This window comes from Ips typographus, linkage group LG13 (genome assembly GCF_016097725.1).
Source record: "Ips typographus isolate SLU linkage group LG13, UJ_Ityp_2.0, whole genome shotgun sequence".
Lineage (NCBI taxonomy): Eukaryota > Metazoa > Arthropoda > Insecta > Coleoptera > Curculionidae > Ips > Ips typographus.
This window is the reverse complement of record NC_138434.1, coordinates 6,375,253-6,398,401: the sequence shown is the minus strand read 5'-3', so window position 1 is coordinate 6,398,401 and position 23,149 is coordinate 6,375,253. Positions and strand designations below refer to the sequence as shown.

The 23,149-nt window shown below is 42.6% G+C and overlaps 1 protein-coding gene across 1 annotated transcript; it reads right to left on the bottom strand.

Annotated features, from left to right (window-relative positions):
* Positions 1 to 20,627: 20,627 nt before the first annotated feature.
* On the bottom strand, positions 20,628 to 22,526 carry LOC145737013 (uncharacterized). Its single transcript, XM_081991595.1, has 4 exons — positions 21,933 to 22,526; positions 21,657 to 21,865; positions 21,415 to 21,591; positions 20,628 to 21,338 (listed from the first exon to the last, which is right to left on the bottom strand). Exons 1-4 carry the CDS (start codon positions 21,934 to 21,936, stop codon positions 20,991 to 20,993), a joined length of 738 nt encoding a protein of 245 aa, XP_081847721.1. The 5' UTR covers positions 21,937 to 22,526; the 3' UTR covers positions 20,628 to 20,990.
* Between the last annotated feature and the right edge of the window lie 623 nt (positions 22,527 to 23,149).

Here is a 23,149-nt window from a genome sequence, read left to right as displayed (position 1 = left end):
TATTTTCGAAAAATACAGAAGGTGCTCAGGCTAAGCAGGTGGACATTCAAGATTTCCCGGACGCCTTAGACTCGTGCTCGCCCTTTCAAAAGAGTTTTAATAGAGAGCATCAGAAAAAACAGAAATTTTCTTATGCAGAACAAACAGCCAAACGTCCTCGAACCAATGTTGTAGATCAGGAGAAAATTAAAGCAGTTTTATTTCCCTCGTCATCTAGAGTTAAGACTACTCCTTTAAATCTTACTCAATCTTATTCACTATTGCCTCTTACTCAATTAACCCAAGAACACATAGATAACATGGACACTACCAACGATTCCAGTCAAAGTTCTCTAGATATGCAGAGATCATATGTAGAAGAAATTATTGGTTCACAAAAAGAAGCTCCAAGGAGACCTATAAATGAAAAAGAAATAGCTAATTTCATGCAGGAAATCGTCTCCAGGAAGGAGAGATCTAAAGTAAATGTTCATAAAAGAAGTAATTATCGTTTGACATTGAAATTTTACAACATTATCAAACATATTTTAAATAATTTTACATTTTATATAAATTAAAAATAAATAAACTCATTAATTACATTAAACAATAATAATACATATTTTCTACACTTAGACCTTTTTTTTTTAAATATAAAAAATATCTACAGTAACTGTTGGGTATCCATAAGATTTTAGATAGATATTAGATTTTTTATTTATATATATATATATAATCAATCTTTATTTTCCAACAAGAAAAAACGGCTATCGACCATTACGGTCTTTCTGCCTATGTATTTTTTCTTTTTTTGACTTATTATCATAATATTTTATGGTGAATAAAAATATTCAAGTCATTCAGTGGAATATCCGTAGTATCATAACTAATAGAGATACCCTGATTAATATAGTTAAAGATTTAAATCCGGACATAATTTCAGTAAATGAAACTTGGCTGAAGAAAGATAGCAATTTTTACTTGAGAAACTATAATATTGTTACGATTTTCCCGTGGGTTTACACAAAGTCAATTTAACTCAACAATTAATGAATTTATTTACACTTCAAAACACTCCGTACAATAACTAATTCAGCTACTAAAAAACACTACTACAATTCCACAATTATTCCACTATTTAAACTTTACCGCGTTCCCAAATTCACTACTCCCGAAGTCGACACCGCTTCTTTTATATTCGCAAACCACGTTCGAGACTGACCGCAAAAACGCTTCGCGATTTGCGTCGAACATTAAAGATTCTTCCAGGTGTGGCGCTTCCTAACTGTGGCCTACTTTAACACGCGCCCGGCCAGATATTGCGGCGCATCGGTTTCATCCCGAATCGAGTGCTCGTTCAGAAGTATCGAGCATAGTAGGCCCAAACCGTAACACTGCCCCCCTCTTAAAGCTGATCGTCCCGATCCGCTTCATCTAATCCCTGGTATTTCTTGAGTCTGTCCAGATGGACAATTTTCATCTTGCCTTTAGGGCTGCGTTGGACTCTGTACACGACGTCGTTTAACCTTTTTACCACATTGTAAGGTCCCTCCCAAACAGGTGTTAATTTCGGTGATTTGCCTTTCTTCCTCTGAGGGTTAAACAACCAAACTTTATCATCCTTCTGGAACCCTCCCGAATTGGCCCTCAGATCATAACGAGCTTTCATCTTGTCGCTAGCTAGATTCAAACTCTCCCTGACCAGATCATGGATGTTTAGTAATCTGTCTTGCAACTCGTCAACGTAGTTCTCAATGTTCGTGCTTTGGGCTGTTGGAGATCCGAACACCACATCACATGGAAGTCGAAGTTCTCGACCAAACAGAACTTTAGATGGTGACTGTCCCGTTGAGTTGTGGACTGCTGCTCTATAAGCCATCAAGAAGAGCGGAATATGCTGGTCCCAATCTTTCTGATGCTGATCAACAACCTTTGAGAGATGTTGCTCTATGGTCTTGTTAAATCTCTCGACCATTCCATCCGACTGAGGATGAAGCGGCGTTGTTCTCTGAAAGAGCTTTGACTCAAAGTTTCGTCCCTGATCAGAGTGTAACTCCAACGGCACACCAAATCTACTGAAGACATTTTCGACGAGAATATCAGCGACTGTCCTGGCTTCTTGATTTGGATTCGCAAACACCTCAGGCCATTTGCTAAAGTAATCCATGGAAACAAGAATGTACTTGTTGCCTCTGATGGTCTCAGGAAAAGGCCCAGCAACGTCTATGGCTAAACGTTCGAACGGCAATCCTACGTTGTACTGCTTCATAGGTCCCCGGGATCTCGTCTGTGGTCCGTGGCTAGCTGCACAAATGGAACATTGTCGACACCATGATTTCACGTCTTGGCAGTAGTTCACCCAGTAAAAGCGTTGCCGCATTTTGTCCAAAGTCTTATTTACTCCCAAATGAGCACCAGTCTTTCCATTGTGCATTTCCTCCAGTACGTTGTCGACCCTTCCTCTGGGAACTACCAGCTGCTTCCTTAGCTCTTTTCCATCAGCACTCTCCCAAGCTCTTTTTAGCAAGCCGCCTTCAACCACAAGCGAGTCCCACTGAGCCCAAAGTGCTTTGAACGTCAGGCCTTTGCTAGAGATTTCTTGCCATGTTGGTCTTGGCTCGCTTTGTTCCTTTCTCAACAACAATGGGCCTATGTCGCTGTCTTCTAGTTGATTCTTCCTAATCTCATCGGGACTCCATTTATCATCGGTCTTCAGCTGAACCATTCTGATGGACACAACTCCTTCACGTTGTTCCGCTTTCTGGCAATGTTTGCATTCTTCGGCGCAATGTCTTCTTGATAGAGCATCTGCGTTATTATGCAGCTTTCCGGGTCGATGCTTGATGTTGAAATTATACTGCTGGAGTTTTTCAAGCCATCTTGCTACTTGCGCTTCCGGTTGTTTCATTCCGAGGAGCCACTTGAGTGCCGCAGGGTCAGTCCTTATCAAAAATTCCTGTCCGTACAAGTACTTGTGAAAGTGATCGACTGATTTTACACAGTAGTTCCATTCTGCTTTGGTAAGTTTCCTACTGAAGTATTCTATGACATGTTCTTCTCCGTTTTGGATTTGAGACAATACAGCTCCAATACCAGAATTACTGGCATCTGTGTCTAAAATGAACTTTCCTTTTGGTTGTGGATAACTGAGAATGGGACTGGAGCAAAGTGATGCTTTTAACCTTCTGAACGCCTGATCACATTGGGTATTCCAACAGTAGGGTGTTTTGTCCTAAGTAAGTTGATGTAGCGGGGCTGCGATGTTGGCAAATCCTTCCACAAACCGTCTGTAGTAGGTGGCAAGTCCTAGAAAGCTTCTCAGTTCGTGTTTATCCTTCGGTACTGGCCATTCTCTGATTGCTTGGATCTTCTTGTCGTCCGTCTGAATTCCGTCGACCGACACCACATGCCCTAGAAATTCGACTTGCTTTTGGAAGAACCAACAAAATTTTGGCGTTCAATCGAAGATGGGCACCACCTATTCTAGCAAATACTTCTTGCAAGTTGTTCAGATGTTCTTCAAAAGTTTTTCCCATCACCATGATATCGTCCAGATAAACCAAGCAAGTCTTCCAGTTAAAGCCACGAAGCACAATTTCCATTAGTCTTTCAAACGTAGCAGGAGCATTACAAAGTCCGAAGGGCATCACATTGAATTGGTACAGCCCATTTCCAGCAGAAAAAGCAGTCTTCTCCTTATCTTGCTCCTCAATGCCAACTTGCCAGTACCCACTCTTCAAATCTAAAGTAGAAAACCAACAGGATCCTGCCAAAGTCGTCAGTGTGTCGTCGATACGGGGAAGTGGATAGCTGTCCTTTTTGGTCACGTCATTCAGTTTTCGGTAATCTACACAAAATCTGCTTGATCCATCTTTCTTAGTGACCAGAACAACAGGTGATGACCAAGGGCTGCAGGATTCTTCTATAACCCCGTCGTCAAGCATCCTGTCCACTAATTCCTGCACTTCCTGTTGTTTGGCTATTGGTAGTCTCCTAGGCAAACATACTGTTTGTATTATGGGAGCTAGCTTTATAAGTGCATTTCGGGCAGTTACTCCTTACATACCTGGGTAAACCACATCCGTAGCACAGCAAGTTGGAACTAGACAATTGTCCATTATTGATAGGTTTGGAGTTGTGTTGTGGAGCAGGCTGGTCAATACTTGGGTTTAGGCTTCGTCGAGCTTCTCCGTTTTCAGGTTTAGGCTTTAAATGTGCATTCATCCTGGCTAATTTGTGACAGTTGTCTTTAATGTGACCGAAATTTCTGCAATAAACACATTTTAGTTGTGATTTATTTTCTGCATGCACTTTAGAAAAGGCAACAGGAGATCTAGAGTTGAAGGATTGTTCGGCAACACGCGCAGCTTCAATCAGGTCTTTCAAAGAGGTTATATGGTCTCGTAGAACTCTTTCACGGATTCGGACATTTAACAATCCATAAATCATATCAAGCTGAACATGTTCAGTAAGGGCTGACTCACCTTTGAGTTGTGATAGAAGGGCACGAACCTTACTAATGAAGATGTCAGTCTTTTCTTCTTTTTGAGCGCAGCTAAATAGGTCTAAGTAAATCTGATATGGTGGCTTAGCTTGTCCATAAGCATGGCGCAATGAGGAAATGGCATCGTTGAATGTGAGGGTGGAGGCTTTAATACCTTGCCACCATGGAGCAGCATCTTCCGTCAACAACATGGATAATCCTTTTAGGGCATGTTCTTCAGGAATATTCAGACACTCTTTGTATACGCAAATGGCGTCAAAAAGACATTCACATCACTATCGGGTTTTCCATTGAATCGGCTTTTACAGGCTGAAAAGTTACCTTGAGGTATCGATGTTACAGTGGGTGCAACATTCGGAGACATACGGATACCAGCTAGTAGGCTTTGGAGCATTTCCGGTGTCATAACGATTCGTTGGACAAATGGGGTAGATTCTTCTCCGTTCTCATTCATTTTGAGAATTTTTCCTTAATAGAAAACAAATGTCAAAAAAACAAATCAAATTGATTAATGACAGATGACAGATGAAAGACGTTGGACAATTCAACTTGTCAATTTGGAGCGTCGTGTGTCAAAAGTCAAAAATAAGCTCAAAAGTCAATTTCGGTGTCTTAACCGACCAATTTTGTGATACTTATCACTGGCGAGAGGTGGCGTTGTCGGCTGGCTTGATCGGTAAAGTAGGAAGCAGGTGGAACCGGAACAACTCACTTGAGTAACACGTGGTCGAGCACTGGCGTCTTCGGGAGACAAAATGGACGTCACACCACAGGTAGAACTTGAAACGGCAAACTTTCTTCTTTCTTCGCAAAACTCTTCTTGATGGCTCCAAAGTTGGGCGCCAATTTGTCAGGGAGAGTCCGAGTGGGCGTCAATTGTGTTAGGCGGGTCCACGTGGGCTCCTCACTTGTGTACGCGGGGTTTTAAACCTTTGCTTAAGGGGCAGCAGTATTTTCCCTCACGAGTAGGTTCGAAGGCCAACAAGGTTGCGATGCGGATACTTGAAGTAAAAGTCTCACTGTACACACTGGGGTTTATTTTCAATTAAACTGGCAATTAACATTAGTTTTACTTAAGTTAAAAGACAATGAAAATTATAAACTTGTGTGACGACGCTTGGTACGATGTGCTCTCTCTGAAGAGCAAACTGTGACTCTCGGATTTTGGTCAGCACGCCCTCTATATGCGGTGTTGCCAACGTTGCCGACAATTGGGTGTAACATTGGTCATTTCTCGAGCTAAAAAATTAGTCTCGGACAAACAAAAATGAAAAACTTTTGTCTAGTGTAAACTCGTCTCAACAGGTTCAATCCATTAGTCTGCAGTCTAGCGCTGTTGCCAAGTTGCCCAATTTAGGTTTACCGTCGTTTTATGGCAATTTTGAAAGTTGGTTTAGTTTTATTGACATATTTAACTCGTTAGTGCAAGTACGATCTGATTTGACAGATATTGATAGATTTTTATATCTCAGAATTTGTTGCAAAAGCGATGCTTTGAAGTTAATCGAATCTCTTGAAATTGTTTCAGAAAATTACTCGGTGAAATCGACACGAAAAATATTCCAAATTTAATTCTTCTGTTCCTGCTAACAAACAATTGACTTACGCTTTGACAAATCAACAAACTCATGAATTTATTAAATGTATTTTTTGTAAGAACGACAATCATTTTATCTATCAGTGTCCACAATGTATTCAACTACCGCTTAATGAAAAATATGAAATCATTAGAAAAAATAAAATTTGTAGCAATTGCTTAAGACCAGGGCACTACAAATCTGAATGTAGGTTCAGAAGTTGCAAAAAATGCAACGCAAAGCACAATAGTGTGCTGCACGTAATCTCTCCAACAAATACAGGTGGTTCTGCAAGCAGTGACAACGTTGAAAACCAATCTCAAGGCAATCTCGTCCAGTGCAGTTCGCGTTTGCACCGCGCGATACCAGCGCCCATAGATCGCTATTTTGTCGCCGAGGAAGCTGGTGCATGCTCTCGCGCTGTTGCCGATGTCAGTGTTTTGAATAATACTGATGGTAACTGTCTGGGAAATAGAGGTAAGCACACCGCACATTCTATGGTTGCTTTGGACCAGAGTAAACGCGGAGAATCGAAATTAAATGTGGAAAGCTTCTGTCACGATACATCTCAAGACATTTGTGAGCGTAATATTATATACGCAAACTGTATGCTAATCGAAACATTAACGACAAAAAGGAAGTACTTTTGCCTACAGCAACCATTCTAGTTTCGGACAGTGGAGGAAATTGTAGTAAATGTAGTGTTTTGCTCGACTCTGGTAGTAATTCCAATTTGATAAGTCAATCGTTATGTAATAAATTAAAATTAAAGTTAGAAAAAATTAATAATACGGTTACTGGTGTAAACAAAGTTGCTACAAACATTTCTAACCTCGCAAAGGCACGAATAAAATCTCGATTTAACGATTTTACTTTGGAGTTGACATTTCTTGTGCTACCAGTACTTACAGAAAAATTACCATTATCAGAGTTCGATACTGCAGAACTAAATATACCAACAGATTTAAACATGGCTGACGAAAGGTTTAATATTCCCAAAGAAATTGATATGCTTTTGGGTTCTGGCATATTTTATGTCTAATCTTTTAGGCACAAATAAAATATCTTTAGGGATAAACAAACCAATTTTATTTGAGACAGTTTTCGGTTGGATAGTGGCAGGAAATTTTAATTTCAAAAATTACGAGTTAAACAGATTTTCATGCAACTATCTTACAAAAATTTCAAACAGAGAGTTACACGATTCGTTAAACAAGTTTTGGCAATTAGAAGATCTTGAAAATAAAAGATATTTTACGAAAATAGAGAAATATTGTAAAAATTACTTCAAAAATACCACGAAATGCGACCAAGCGAGCGACCTAACTTTTATTGTTAAATATCCTTTTAAACAAGATTGCAAGTTCAAATTAGGTGATTCAAAGAAGAATGCGTTGATTCGATTGAATCATCTTGAGCGTCGTTTTGTGAAAAACGCGGACTTAAAACAACAATATTTAGATTTTATGAATGAATACCATTAGAACACATGAGATTTAAATGCCTTTTGGACGAAGACACGTCTATTCAAGAAACATCATTTTTTCTCCCACATAGCGCTGTTTTGCGCGATTCTGAGACCACAAAGTGTCGAGTGGAATTTGACGCGAACGCCAAATCGTCTTCGGGTATATCACTAAATGATCTCATTCTAGTAGGACCTCAAATGCAAGATCAATTGCATTCAATTCTTCTCAGAATGAGGCTCAAACGATACGTTTTATGCGCAGATATAAAAATGATGTTTCGTTGTGTTTTGATTGATTGATTGATGAGAGTGAAAGACCTTATCAGCAAATATTGTGGAGAAAAAATACAGATGAACCAATCAAGGTTTACTATTTAAATACGGTCACTTACGGCACTTCCAGTGCGCCATATCAAGCGACTAGGTGTTTGTATGAACTTTCTAATCTAAATCAACAAAAATTTCCTTTGGCTTCAAGCATTATTAAAAATTCATTTTATTTGGATGATTTGTTGATTAGCGTAGATTCGGAAAGTGAAGCCTTGCAAGTTTATGACGAACTTGCAAGTGTTCTTTCCGAAGCAAATTTTTACCTTAGGAAATGGTCGTCAAATAATAAAATAATTTTGCAAAACATTATTCGAAAAAATAATTTTCAAAATGTTGATAAACTCGTTATAGATGATAAAAAGGAATTGAAGCCTTTAGGACTGATTTGGGATCCTAATTACGATACTATTAAGTATAAAATAAATGTGTCATTTAACCGAAACAAGGTTACAAAACGAACCGTTTTATCTGCAATTTCGCAAATATACAACCCTCTTGGTCTTATCGGTCCAGCTATTGTAACGAAGTTACTAATTTTTCGCTGTCTCTAATGATTTGATTTAAATACGCGTGACCTTCACTGCTGGGTGCTAGACCGCGGCCGTCGTGGCGTCGATTCTATCGGGGCCGCCCGGGGCCGTTCGAAATGGTTCGGTGGGCGCTGAGAGTGGGTACCGCCACTAACAGCCCCCACCGTGGGTTTTGTGTATAAAAGAAGGCCCCGCACCGGAAAATGGGGATTCTTCGATCATCAAAAGATCGAAACCAGCCAGCTAAGCCGATCCGTGCCGACCGATATCTCTTATCTCCGCGAATCTGTAAGTAAAAAATAGGCACATACCGACCGTCCGGTATTTTCTCTCTTCCGGGGTTTTCTGTTTGAGGCTTCAGTTACTTTTTTTGTGAAAACAGTTAGGTAATCCTTCTGGTCCTGTTCCTGTTTGTTGGACACCGGGGAAACGGTGTAGCAAGCGGGAACGGTGAATCCTGTGACTCGTTTGCTTAGCTCCGGGGAAACGGAGTAGTAAGCGGGTTTGGGGATACTGGAGGGATTAGCGGCTGTGTGACTGGCAACGTCACGAGACTTGAAACCTCTGTTGCATGCTTGGGGAAACAGCGTGCAACGGAGGCTCTATTTGTCGAACCCCGGGGAATCGGGGCGGCACTTAGAGGTTAGGTCGAGTGACGGGAACACCGCTGGTCACGTAATTGGGCCTCATTGGGTTTTTGGATCAAATTTCGGCGCCGAGTAGTCAGTTTTACTTAACCGTACCGTACCGCCGTACTTTCACCGTGTCACAGTCAGTCTTAATCTACAGTAGTCAGGCTAAATAGTAGTGAAGGGTCCGTAGGTAGTTTTCATTATCGTTACGCGCTTTCCCCGTACCACCGAATAAGGTAACTTCCGTTTCATTGGGTATTCGTTACCGTAAGTATTTACTGTAAGTACCGAGAGCCGCAATACAGTGCATTTAGAGGAAACAGTTGTTTTAATTTTGTTTTCTTCCCGAACCCTTTGGAACTTTTCTCCAGCTGTCTAAAGGCTACCCAGGTACCGCAAAGTGGACCTTCAGCCACTATAAATAACGAAGGTGGCGCCCGAGGCAACGTAACCGAAGAAATCCGCAAGAAAAGCGCTACAAATTTGGCGCCCGAGCAGGGACCGTTTTTTTTTTTTTTTTTCCCCTTTATTATAGTCTGTTTTCTTTTGCCGGTTTTCTTTAGCTGAAGAGAAATGGACGAGGAAGGCTACAGCGGAGACAGGGCCGCTGGTGGAGTGACCGAATGTCGAGACAGCGACAACATGGAGTTGTCGGGAGTACCGGGACCGACTGACGTGAGGGTGAGTTGGATTTACGGGTTGAAAAAGGAAGAGTTGCAGGGTCAACTCAGTAAGTTTTGCCTGGATGTGACTGGGACCGTGGATATGTTGCGTAGACGACTGGTGCGTTACATGCGTGAGGGTGTGGCAACACCGTCCCCACACTTGCAACAGTTTGCGTTTCCTGCAGTACCGGTTGTAGGGTTTCCAAACCACCCACTGTCACCGCCAACCACTACCGCCGTAACGTCCACGACCACCCGGTATTTTACGACTGTTACAGGTACTTCTGTGGTGACAACGCCTCCTGTCACTATGACAGGCTTGCCAGCCGTCACGTTTACCCTGCCGCCGACCGTTCACTCACCGCCCGCCGTTTCTGGATCCCCGTTTACCACCGTACCGCCGCCGACTGCCCATGTGCAAGTACACAACTGGAAAGTGTACTTTGATGGCCGAAACGACCCCGTTGCATTTGTGGAACGTGTCCAAGAGCTCTGTGATGCTCAAGGCATTTTCATGGACGTTTTATTGCCACATATGCCTGATTTGTTACAGGGTGAGGCCGCATTGTGGTTCCGTAACAACAGGGGAAGTTGGCGATCCTGGGGGCAGTTTCTAGCTGATTTTCGCAGTTTCTATTTCCCCATAAATTATGCCGAAGATTTGGAGCTGGAAATCAGTCGGCGACGTCAGCGACCGAATGAATCGGCTGGTGCGTATATAACGGAGCTGCAGACGTTAATCCGCCGTCATGGGGGAATTAGCCCGGAAGAAGAGCTGAGGTGGCTCTATCGTAATTTGTTGCCGGAGTACCGACAACAAATCCGTCGGGGCGATTTTTCGGATCGCACCAGCTTTGCCCGATCGGTTCGAGAAACCGAACTATTGTTCAAGGAGCTGCACTCACCGCCGCCGCCTATAATTCCCGCCTCTGTACCGTTGTCACGGCCATTCTCAGTGCCCCGAAATTTTACTAACACCCGTCAATTTACAGATAATCAAGCAAACCGGGCAATTAGGCCAACGGCAGTGGCGCCAGCTAGACCATCCACTGGGACCGAAGAACGGGCCGGACCAAGCCAACAGGCTACGGATAACGGCCCTCAATGCTGGAACTGCGGTCAAAAAGGCCATTACCGTTCGGCCTGCAGAAACCAGGCAAGGCTGTTTTGCTCCCGGTGTGGCAAGGCCGGTGTATTGAGCCGGGATTGCACCTGCCAGACGGGAAACTAGATCGGTGTTGCATTGCAGCAAGGTCCGTCCAGCACCGTCAAACCGAAACCTTGCCTGTCCGTACAAAAGAAGATTGCCGTCCGCACCTGCCTGTGACAATTTTAGAAAAACCGTTTAGGGCATTAATAGATACCGGAGCAGCTCATTCTTTCATAGGTGACGCCGTTAGGGAGTTGTGTGTTGCTAAACGTTCGCAACAGATCACCCCGCACACCAGTTCCGCTCAAGTTGCTAGTGGGGGCGTGGTCAAGATCCAAGGATATTAAACAGTCAAGGATTGCTCGATCGGCCGATTTTGTTTCCCGGCGGCGAATGAATTCTGACGTCACAGTGGGCCTTCGGGTGCACAATACGCTAAATATTCGCCCGAGATGCTATGTACGAGATCATATTCGTGAATGATCGACTGCAATCGCGCATCGCGCGAACGCGAGAGACCCATGGTGACGTAAATCGTCACCGGCCCGAGCCGATACCGGCAAGATTGCGCTTATGGGATTAAGCACTCCTTTACTGTTTACCGTCCTTGGTCAAGATCACCGAAGCTTTCCGGCTTACCGTCTCTATTAATGATCTTAGTTTGCAGGCAGATCTGAGCTATTTGCCAAATCTCAGTTCCGACGTTGTGTTTGGCATGGATTTGTTAAAACAACATGCTTTTCAGATTGATCTAAGCACCAGTCAGGTTTCCGTAGTACCGCTGCCTCTTCCATGCAGTCCGTTGGGTCTTACCGCACCGCCGAAACTGTTGCTAACCGCCGATGAAGAGGACCGACTTCAGAACTTTTTGGCCGCCGAACTACCCGGTTTTGAGTCAATAGAGGGCACAACACCGCTGATTTACCACCACATTAACTTGACACAAAGCGACCCAATAAAACAAAGATACCAGCCCCGCAATCCGAAAATGCAGGAAGTGATCAACACAGAGGTTGATCGGATGCTGGAAGAGGGCGTTATTGAGCCTTCCATGAGCCCCTGGAGCTCGCCGGTGGTGATTGTCAAGAAAAAGGATGGTAAGCACCGGTTCTGTATCGATTTTCAGAAAGTGAACTCTGTGTCTCGTCCGGATGCGTACCCATTGCCGTTTATCAACGCAATACTAGACAAGCTGCGCAGAGCCAGATACATTTCTAGAATAGACTTGAAACAGGGCTATTGGCAGGTACCGTTGACGGAAGAAAGTAAACCGATTACCGCGTTTACCGTACCGGGTAGAGGCCTGTTCCAGTTCCGAGTAATGCCGTTTGGTCTTCATTCCGCCCCCGCCACCTTTCAGCGCCTAATGGACCGTGTGATCGGGCCTGAGTTAGAGCCGTACTGTTTCGCCTATTTAGATGACATAATAGTTCTGGGCGAGACATTTAACGAGCATTTACACTTTTTAAAACAGGTATTTGACCGTCTACGAGCCGCCAACCTGAAATTGAATCCAGAGAAGTGTCAATTCGGGCGCCGATCGCTCCGTTATTTGGGGCACTTTGTCACATCCGAGGGAATCCGCACTGACCCGGAAAAGGTCTCGGCAATACTCAGTTTACCGCCGCCGACTAACGTGAGGGGCGCCCGAAGATTTCTGGGAATTGCATCGTGGTACCGCCGTTTTGTGGAAAATTTAAAGAATTTAAAGAAAAACGTACGCTGGCAATGGCAGGAAGAACAGCAGGCTGCATTCGAGCAGTTAAAAATCCGGCTTACAGAGGCGCCCGTATTAGCCTGTCCTGACTTTACCAAGCCGTTTATTTTACAGACTGACGCCTCCGACGCTGGATTAGGGGCAGCTCTAATTCAGCATGACACCGATGGTGACCACGTCATAGCGTACGCCAGCCGTAGTCTGTCCGCCGCCGAAAAGAAGTACTCTGTGACTGAAAAAGAGTGTCTGGCCATAGTTTGGGGCACCGAAAAGATGAGACCGTACTTAGAGGGCTACCGGTTTACCGTAGTGACTGACCACCAGTCGCTCCGCTGGTTACACTCTTTAAAGAGCCCGTCCGGCCGTTTGGCTCGATGGAGTGTGTACCTGCAACAGTTTGACTTCGAAATTAAATACCGTAAGGGAATACTTAATAAGGTAGCCGATGCTTTGTCTAGGAGTCCGGTAGGCAAGCCTGAAGGCGAAGTGGACCCCGTTTCCGCTCTCGAAGACTTCGTACCTTGTCCTTGGTACAGCTCGAAGAAAACCGCCGTGGAAAAGAACCCCGAAGCTTTTCCGGATTTTTGTGTCGCGCGGACATGACCGACTTGACTGAGAACGAAATGGCCGATCCATGGAAAGTTTGCGTGCCTAAGGATGCTCGAAGAGCTGTACTGGAAGAAAACCACTCTCAACCGACCGCCGGCCATCAGGGCATAGCCAAGACAATAGCCCGCATTGCCCGCCGCTATTATTGGCCAGAGATGTTCCGAGATACCGCTCGGTTCGTCCGGAATTGCTCTGTATGTCAGCGATTTAAGGGTGAATCCCAGAAACCGCCTGGAAAGATGCAACCGTCCCGCAACTGTCAACCGTGGGAAACCGTTAGCACTGACCTAGTGGGGCCGTTGCCGAGGTCCTCTAAGGGTAACTCTTATATGGTTGTATTTCAGGATAGGTTTACAAAGTGGGTCCAGTGCAAAGCCATCCGCAAAGCTACCGCCAAGGCCGTCCGTCAAGCTCTACACAAAGAAGTCTTAATGCGCTTTGGGTGTCCGAAAACCGTAATTTCCGACAACGGGACCCAGTTTACTGGTAAACTGTCCCGTGGTTTACTGAAGGAAATGGGAATAAACCACCGTCTGACTCCGCCGTACACACCGCAAGCAAACCCGGTAGAGCGTACAAATAAAACTTTGAAAACTATGGTGGCTTCCTTTTGTGAGGAAAACCACAGAAAGTGGGAAGTTTATCTTACAGATTTGGTTTTCGCCGTGAACACGTCCCGACATGAGTCTACAGGGTTTACTCCGGCCTTTCTGAACTTTGGCCGAGAGTTGGAGCCGCCCGCTGCATTGTCCCGTCCGCCCGTCACTGACATTACAAGTGACCGCCCGCCCGTCACCGAACTTACAAACGACCGCCCGCCCGCCGAAATCGACTACCAAGGCTATACCGAACATCTCCGAAAGCTTGCTGAAGTTTATGAGTTGGTCCGAGTTAATCTGGGCCGAGCTTTCTCCGCACAGAGCCGTAACTACAATTTACGCCGACGAGAATGGAGATGTAAAGTTGGGGACCGAGTTATGAAACGGGAAAATCCGTTGTCATCCGCCGACAAGGGTTTTGCTGCAAAGTTAGCCCCGAAGTTTTCCGGACCGTACTTGGTAAAACGAGTTGTGTCACCGGTGGTGTATGACTTAAGGGAGGAGGACGGAAAATGGTACCGCCGCATACATATCAAGGACTTAAAACCATTAAGTTCTGCGGAGTTTCGGGGGTTGTAATTGGGGTTGTGCCGTTTTTTTTTTTGTACCGTCTAGTGATTATGTGGGCAGGTTATGTGCCGAAACACCCGTACCTTACGACTATGTTTTCAGAAAATGACTCCGCCGCCGTCAAAGCGCCCCTGCCTCGAGCAGTTTCCCCACCTTCGGGATTGGCCAGAGGAGCTGCTCGAGTTCCTCGGCGATTTAGGGGAGCCGGATAACCGGGTGTTCTCCCGGCCAACGCGACCGTCACCGCCGACCGTACCGTCACCCCCGCCGCCGTTGACCGACTTGTTTGATCCGCCGACGCCGCCGCCGTCTGTGCCGTAGGAGGACAACTCGTAAATATATCGTAGAATTAAACTAAAATACTTTAACGAAAGACATTAAATTATCAATGCAATCAAAATCGCAACTTATCGCACTTTACCGCAAAGTATTTTTTCAACGACTGACTTTGAAAGTACCTCATGTACGCTTACATTTAAAAGCAGAAAGTAGTTATTCGCCGCGTGTGCGCAGAAAATGAATCATTTTCTGCTCTAGAGCGTTTTCGCTTTCTACTAACAATCTACTCACCAACTTTTTCGGCATTTCCATAACAACGCTTGACATACCTGTTTGAAGTAAACACATTCCGTCAAAGCGATTTATCGGTGACAATGAGTTCGAGCGACGAAAATGATGCGAGTTGTCCTTCTACTCACCCCACAGCAGGCGTCAAAAAAATATCGTCTATATTTCGAGCCGAAAGTACTTTTGCCGCTTTTACATGATTGCAGCGTTCGGCTTCGCCTCAAGCTGTTCTGCTCAATTTTTATGTGCAAGCGGCAAATATGTACTTTCCGCTCTTAATATAGAGTATACTATTACCGCACTAGAGCGGAAAAGTGCTACTTCTTGCTTCTTACTTGCGTTCAGTGTACAAATTTTTATTTGGAACAATTGAGTGTGTGGAAAAAAGAACTCAATTATAATGTTAATACCTAAACCTAGAATAAAACAGCTCATGTAGATAGCTCAATTGAAAGTTGGTTTTTTGACAATACCTACCTATACACAAAAACTTTTGTCAGCTGACTGATAATTTGACTGTGTAAGTCCATATTCTGTTCCTAGAAGGGGTTTCTCAGAGGTTTTATAGCCAGTTTAAGATTATTCACAGATCAGATATCAACACTGAATCATTTTAAGTTTTAGTTGCAACACTGATGAAGACCCTCGCTGATGATAGTCCATGAAGTTAAGCACATTGAGGCTAAATCACGCCACTTTTGAAGGAAGTATTTGGCCCCTTTGTTGTTGTGTCTGTACAGTAGGAAACTTCATTGTCCACTGTTTTCATCACTTTAAATCGTTTGGTAGTGTTATGAAGAGGCTTGAGATAGGTGATTCGGTCATCCTCATTAAATATTGTCACGTTTAGGGGTGCGTAGTGAGGGATGGTAGAGAAACAACCTAGGTCACAGGCAAGCCTCGTTTATTATAAAAACAATGTAAACCAAACACTTAAGAGGGGTTATTCTTCGTGTCGTTGAGCGCATGGAAGTTCGGGGAGGGTGAGTTTGGTTTTAGCCCTTCAGCTACACCGTAAAGGGGCACGCAAGGTGTTCTTGTACGATGTGACCAAAGGACCAAGTAAACAACTGACAGGGTTAAGGGTTCTGACGGTCACTTCAAGTTGCGAGAGAACCCTTCTCTTTTCAGCCTGGGATCCTGAGAGGGTAGCGAGCCGACCCACCACTTTAAGTTAGGGAATGTTGCTCGCCGACCAACCCGGAGACCAGTGATTTTGGATGGCCAGCCTTGCTGAATAAATACTCGTCGATTGACCCAGATTCCTACCAGACTTGCTGACATAAACGATTATTCAGTGTATTGTACGATAGGTATGGTGACATCTCCCTCCCCCAATAATCTATCAGAAGGTGTGGCCACTGCCTTTATTCGTAAATTATACGCTCACTGTTTCTTATTTATGACGTTGCATCGTTCCTGGACAAGCGGCTGGGTGTTGAGGTTGGCCCAAGATGGACTTTGTCTGACTGGTACCGGAGCACCTGTTACTCAGTTCGCAGGTGGTGGTACCCTGCCATCTTACGGTTCGCCTGCTCATTTGCATGAAATCACCAGCTATGCTCGGGTAGCTTGCTGTGTTGTCTCCCGGAGGGTCCTCGTTTGCCAGATTAACCGTGATTTTTTCTCTGGACTGATCTAAGCTGCACAAGAGGTTATTGCGGACCAACCACCCTTCGTTTGGCACCATGAGTTTTTTGTCGTTTCCTGGGGGCTGAGGTTCAACTTTTACTGTTTTCTTTTCCCCTGGATTAAGGACGCAATCTTCAGACATTCTTATTTTTTCAGCCATGTTTTCTTTGTCTTTTACAAAGTACGGCAGGGTGTCCCATGAGCTGACTTTGCTCAGTTTATGGGGTTTTGGCCGCGGGTTCTTATCTTTAGAGACCCATAACGTTAAGTTTGTGTCTTTGAATTCTTCGTAGAGTGCATTTTTAATTTCTGTCCAGTCGGTTCTGTTATTTGCGGCAGTCGATCTCGGGATGGCTATGTTAGAGATACCGTTCCGTACTGTCCATTCTTTTAATTTAGTGCAGCAGTTTTTGAGTGTCTGGGCGGGCGTGCATTCGTCATTATTTCCTATTATTGCCATCTGTAAGACGTGCCTGTTTTCCTTCTGAAAGCTGGTCGTACTGCCTAAGCTTATTTTGCCTGTTTCTTTTTCCGCTAGGTAATTTCTAATGGCTTTTCCGACGCCTCTGTCTTTGCTTGGCGTCGTGGAGCACGTAAAGGCCCATGCAATGTTGCTCGGCAAGCTGAAAAGTGATCCGGTTATTTCTCGGAAAACTTCTCTCCAGCTTCGTATGCTGCTTTCCTGTCTTGGCTCTAATTTAAGTTTGTGGGTGCTTTTTATATTGGCAATTGGGTGCAGCTTGTGGGTGCTTTTCATATTCTGTCTTAGTGGTATAATCATGTTTTGTGCCAAGCTGAGCGTGTTCATTATTAAACATATGGAGGCCTTCATTTCCCTTAAAAATTCCATCCCTAATATCAAAGGTTGGGGTGGGCCTGTCAATACTGTCGCTTTCACTTTCAATTTTCTTACTTTGTTGCCCCTAAGTTCAAGAGATGCCCATGTCTCTCCTTGACTAGCTATTCTTTGTCCTCCTGCTGTGAGTAGTAGGGTAGGGTGTTGGCCACGCTTGTACACCCCCTTTGTGAGGTGGTGGCTTATTATGTTTAACTCTGCACCCGTGTCGATAATTACTGGTACATAGTAACCGTTCACCACCGCGTTGATGTGTAGAATTTTGCAGCACGCTGGGCCCTGAGTGGAGAGGGTGACAGGGCTTAGTTTTGTCACCCCCTGGCGTTTGGGTACTGCTGCCTGCTTCTGCAGACTGCAGCAAAGTGCCCTAGTTTCCCGCAGTTATAGCACGCGGGTCTATTGTCTCTAGTTCTGGTCGAGACGTAGCGCCTTTCTGGCGGTGGCATGCGCCTTGTATCGTACGTTCTTCTGGGTGGTGGCAGGGTTCTTTATCGATAGGGGCGATTATTTATTTATTTTTTTATTATTTATTTTATTTATTTCGTAGCTTGACTGTTGCCTGGGGGCTGAATTGTACTCGAATTGGCGCTGGGGTCTAAATGCTGGTGGTGGGGTGGTTTCTACAGGCACGTTGTCCATTGTAATGCACAGCAATTTCATTTCATCCAAGTTTCTAGGGACCCGGTTGGGCAAATGCGTGAGCCAGTAGTATCTTGGTCTGGATTCGTCTCTTAGGCCGTTGTGAAAAATTTCTTGGAACTCGTCAAGGTCTACCACTTGCTTGTACTCTTCGTATAGAACCCTTAGGTCGTAAAAGTAGTTTTTTGTTGGTTCCAGGGACCCTTGTTTCCTTTCCCGCACTTTTGAGAGTAGCCGTGAATTGATGTCGCCGTCACTAAACTCGATTTTGAAGGCCTGGCAGATATGGTGCCAGTTACTGTCGGGGTAAGTTTCTTTATATTCCCTGTGCCATATTGTACCGTCGTACTCCTTAATAACACACTTCTTGTACAACACTGTATATTGTTTACAAACAATAAACTGACACTGACTTTTAACCTCGTTATCTGACAACTTCGACTTCACTACAACCATCAACTCAACAACTAACTAACCAGGCCTGGTTCAGCTGCTTATATAGGCTTCCATGGTTTCTAGAAAGTTCCCAAATATTCATGAAATTGACTTTCTCTCTCACACTCATTAAGCTATAACATAAATCTCTCTCTATATAAGTAACGGAGCCAGAAGGCGAACTCCCTAACGATGCATGAAATAGAAAACCTATAGTGATAGACAAGAAAGAAAATTTCTTTCTATTAACAGTTGGTACTCTCTAAGCTGTTTTCTATCACATTCGGTAGACATCGGCAACAGAAAATGGGAACCTATCCGACCTGAAAACATTGACTCATTTCTAGTAATAAATCTAGGGATTTTACTTGTTTCGTTTTATTCCGGTAAATTTTAAATATTTAAATTTTTAGTTCCGTTTGATTGTGGATGGTGGATTTCAAAGTTTACAGTATATTATAAAATAGATCGTTTTGCGTTTCTTTGTCATTATTGTTGTTTTTCTAGTTGTTTCTTATTTCCTTGTTAGACCATAAACTTTTGTTTATTCCTTGTACATAAACATGCTACCAATGTTTATGCATTTTGTGGAGGAAGTAGAAGGCGAAGAAATCCTGGAAGGATTGCGGGTAGAACGAAGAGCACTACGAGACCATTCTAACCCATTTGAGTTTCCTGAAACGGAGTTTCGCAAGCATTATCGCCTAAGCATAGATGTAACCCGAAATCTTATTGAGGAGCTAACACCTCATTTAAATATGGGCAGAAGGAGCACAAAGATTTCGATACCAGCCAGAATATTTGCCGCTCTTAGATTCTTTGCACAAGGGTCTTATCAAAGAAGTGCTGGGAATGAAGCACATGTTGCATTGGCCCAACAAACTATGAGTAGGGTACTTGATGAAATTTGTCAAGCAATTGAAATCATTGCCCCCCGATGGGTGAAATTTCCGACAAGTCCTGAAGAGAAGGAACAGAAAAAGTTAAATTTCATGAGAGCATTTGAGTTTCCTGGGGTTTTAGGATGTGTTGATGGGACCCACATAGCCATAACGCAACCATTCCATGATGAACATCTTTATTTCAACAGAAAAGGATTTTACTCAAAAAATGTACAAATTATTTGTGACTCTGATTTGTTAATTTTAAATGTGAATACCAATTTTGGAGGGGCTACTCATGATGCTTTCATTTGGCGAAACTCTGCAGTCAAAACCCATATGGAACAGAGTTTTAGGGCAGGTGACAGAACTAGTTGGTTGTTAGGAGATAGTGGTTATCCTCAGGAGCCTTGGCTCATGACACCCATAAGAGGTGCTCCAGAAGATAGTCCTGAAGGTCGGTACACACGGGCTCTAACAAGAACTAGGAATTGTGTGGAAAGATGTATAGGTATGAATATTTACTAGTTTATTATGAGTAACTAACTATATGATACCTCAGTTCTATAGTGTAACAAGTCGAAAATCACAAACACAGATTTGGAACATGATAACAATAATGTATTTTTTGTACTATTATACTTCCATTCCTAACATCTTCTGTACAAATTAACAATTTTTACAATATTGAAATTGGTGGAAAGTTATATTAGAAACATCATGACTTCAATAACTAAAATTTGATATTTTTGGACTTGTTACACTACAGAACTAAGATATCAATAATATGAAATATTACACCCTTGTATGTATTATAAAAAACGTTTTCGTAGGTGTCTTAAAGATGAGGTTTCGCTGTATATTGAAAGACAGAGTATTGAAGTATCAACCCCACAAAGCAGGGCAAATCATAAATGCCACTTGTGTTTTGCATAACATGTGCATTAGAGGAAATTTGCCTTTTGAGGAAGCTGAGATCATCCCTCCAGAAGAAGTTGACCAACAACTACAAAACAATGATTTAGTTGCAAGAGATGACCTAAGACAGGCCCAACAAAGAAGAGAGGAATTAATTCACCAATATTTTAATTAATATTTCATATAACATTAACTGATAACTGTTAAGTACTTTAATTTTATTACATAAGTACTTGTTTATAGACCATATATTATTCAAGTGTAAATAAAAAGAAGAATATATAAATCCATCATCTTTATTATTAAAAACATGAAACAAACCAAAAATTAATTCTTCATACCCATAGCATTGAAATAAAAATCAGTAAATGGACTCATAACATTTGAGCAATCTTTAATAACTAGTTTTTAACAAATAAATATAAACCAGCTTCAACATTTCTAATACCTTAAAAATATTAAACTTTAAACTCATCACAGAAAAACAACAACAGGAACATCACTTAAATGGTTCTATTCACTAATTAAGAGTACATGTAAGTAAGAAATCACAGCTATTTCAGTCTTAATGAGGCTACTTTTATAGCAGTAATCTTCATAAAAAATATAAAAGAAAAAACCTGAGTAGCCCTAACAATTAATGGTCAAAAACTAAAAAAGGTAAATTCTAAAGTCACAAAAAAATATAAATAATTAAGGCTGTACAAACATAATAACTAAGTAAGTAGTAACCTAATAATCTTTCATTTTATGTTGACAATAGGCTGTTAGGGCATTGCTCATTTGTACTAGGGCACTTGCCATTGTACCCACATTCTTATCAATACTGCTCAATTTTTCCATGAGCTCTGCGTGCATTCGATTCATATTAACAAATCTTCTGGTTTTTTCACCAGTAGTTCGAATTTTTTTTCTTGGGGGAGCACCTGTTGTACTTGTCTCAGAACCCCTTTTTGCTACTTTTGGAGTCAGAGGTAACAGGGGGGGTAATATTTCATCAGACCCTTTGATGAGGCCACTAGCTTCATCTATGGTTTCTACCACTGCTACTGGGGCCATTGGCAAAATAGTGTATGTTGACTAAGATATTGATTTTTTATGTAAACATTGCAATTTTTTAAATCATGCTTATATAAAAATACTATATAATACTCACAAAGCCTAATTCTTTATTCATGTCCCCGGTGATGGACTTGTACCCCAGAAGGTTCATTAACCGTTCCTCCGTTGTATTTAGAGGTGGGGCAATAGCTGGACCTCCTCCAGTTCTTTGAGAGTCCAGTCTTATGGCACTGGCTTTGGCCTTAGTTTTTGATTTCCATCTTCCAACTGCCTGGAGAAAATGTTATTTTATATTCGGTTAATCACTCTTTATTCCCTATTAAATATTGGACTTACAGCTTGCCATTTGGAGACAGTTCTTATTCCCAGCCCCATTGAATTTAAATGGGTTGCAAGGTTTTCCCACAATTTTTGGTGTTTCTCATAATCACCATCTGAAGATTGAAATTTGTTTTTTAATAGAATGGGATATTCTTCTAGATATCCTACTATTATCTTCCATTGTTCTGGAGACGTTTTAAATTCCCTTTGTCTAGTTTGGTCCTCTGCAATGAGTTAGTGCAATGTAAAGTGATATTAATTTAATAATTTTAAGTGATGTTATCTACTTACCCATTTTGAGAAAGTTTATTCACTTTGATAAAATTCAGTACGGATCAAACTTAACCAAAACTAAACACAAACTCTAAAACAAAAACCACACAAAAACTAGTAAATAAAAAAACAAATTCTAAACTTTTTTTTATTGATTTATTGATTAATCAATATAGCCTATATAGGGCACAACCATCGACCTGGCACAACTCACAACATTTATTATTAAGATGGGTACTTTAACCACACTTTTACGTCTAGGGAAAAGACAACGGAAAAGAAAGATAGACATATGTAAAACTTCATGCCCCAAAAAGAGATAAAATCAATAAAATCATAGCAAGACCTTATTTGGTCTTTCTATTTTGCACATCCCGAATAGCTACGTTAAGTGCCGATCTTCGCCGATCGAAACATAGAGAGTGCCGTGTTTTACGATAGAGAAGAGTTTGCTATAATAGCAAAGAAATTTCCTTGCTATTCGTTAGAGAGTTCGCCTTCAGGATTTTCTAGAACACAGACAAAAGAATGTAGAACGTAAACAAAGCAACGTAACATACAGGGGTAACAACAAATAACTAAAGAAATCCTAACTAATAATCAAAAGTTCGCTTTGCAACAGTGCCCCCCTCCTAGAGTTGATCGTCCCGATCATCAACTTCGGTAAGGTGCAAGTCGATCCAGGTGAACTATTTTCATTTTCGCCCGATGTCCTCGCTGTATTCTGTAGACGACGTCGTTCAGACGCTTTATAACGTCGTAGGGTCACTCCCATGACCTCTGTAGCTTCGGTGACTTTCCTTTCCTTCGAGCAGGATTGTATAACCAGACCTGATCACCGGCTTGGAATCCGCTGCTGTTGGCCCTTATGTCATATCTTGTCTTTAGTCGGTCGCTTGCAAATTTCAACTTCTGCCGGACTTCCTCATGGATCACGTGCAAGCGTTGCGCCATGTCCTGTATAAGATTTTCCACTTCTGCCTGCTTAGCCAATGGGAGTCGTCTGGGTCTTTGCTTAATGGGCAAATAATCCCCTGTTTCAATTTTATGCCTCACTAAATGAGTTCTTCCCAAATCCGTTTCATTTAAGGCGAACACGTCCTTGTAGTCGTGAAGCAAACGGCCAAAAGTCTGTTTTTCTTGATCAGTCAAAATTGAGCTCGTCTTTTTCATTAAGTGCACCAAACACTCAGGAAGGTCACTGTCGGGGTTTGGTTTTGTTTCGTGCGACTCCT

Coding starts and splice junctions, on each gene's coding strand:
- LOC145737013 (XM_081991595.1), bottom strand. Junction 21,592..21,656: donor CTGTCTCCAAATGGCAAGCT/GTAAGTCCAATA, acceptor CATTTTCTCCAG/GCAGTTGGAAGATGGAAATC. Junction 21,339..21,414: donor TGAATAAAGAATTAGGCTTT/GTGAGTATTATA, acceptor TCAATATCTTAG/TCAACATACACTATTTTGCC.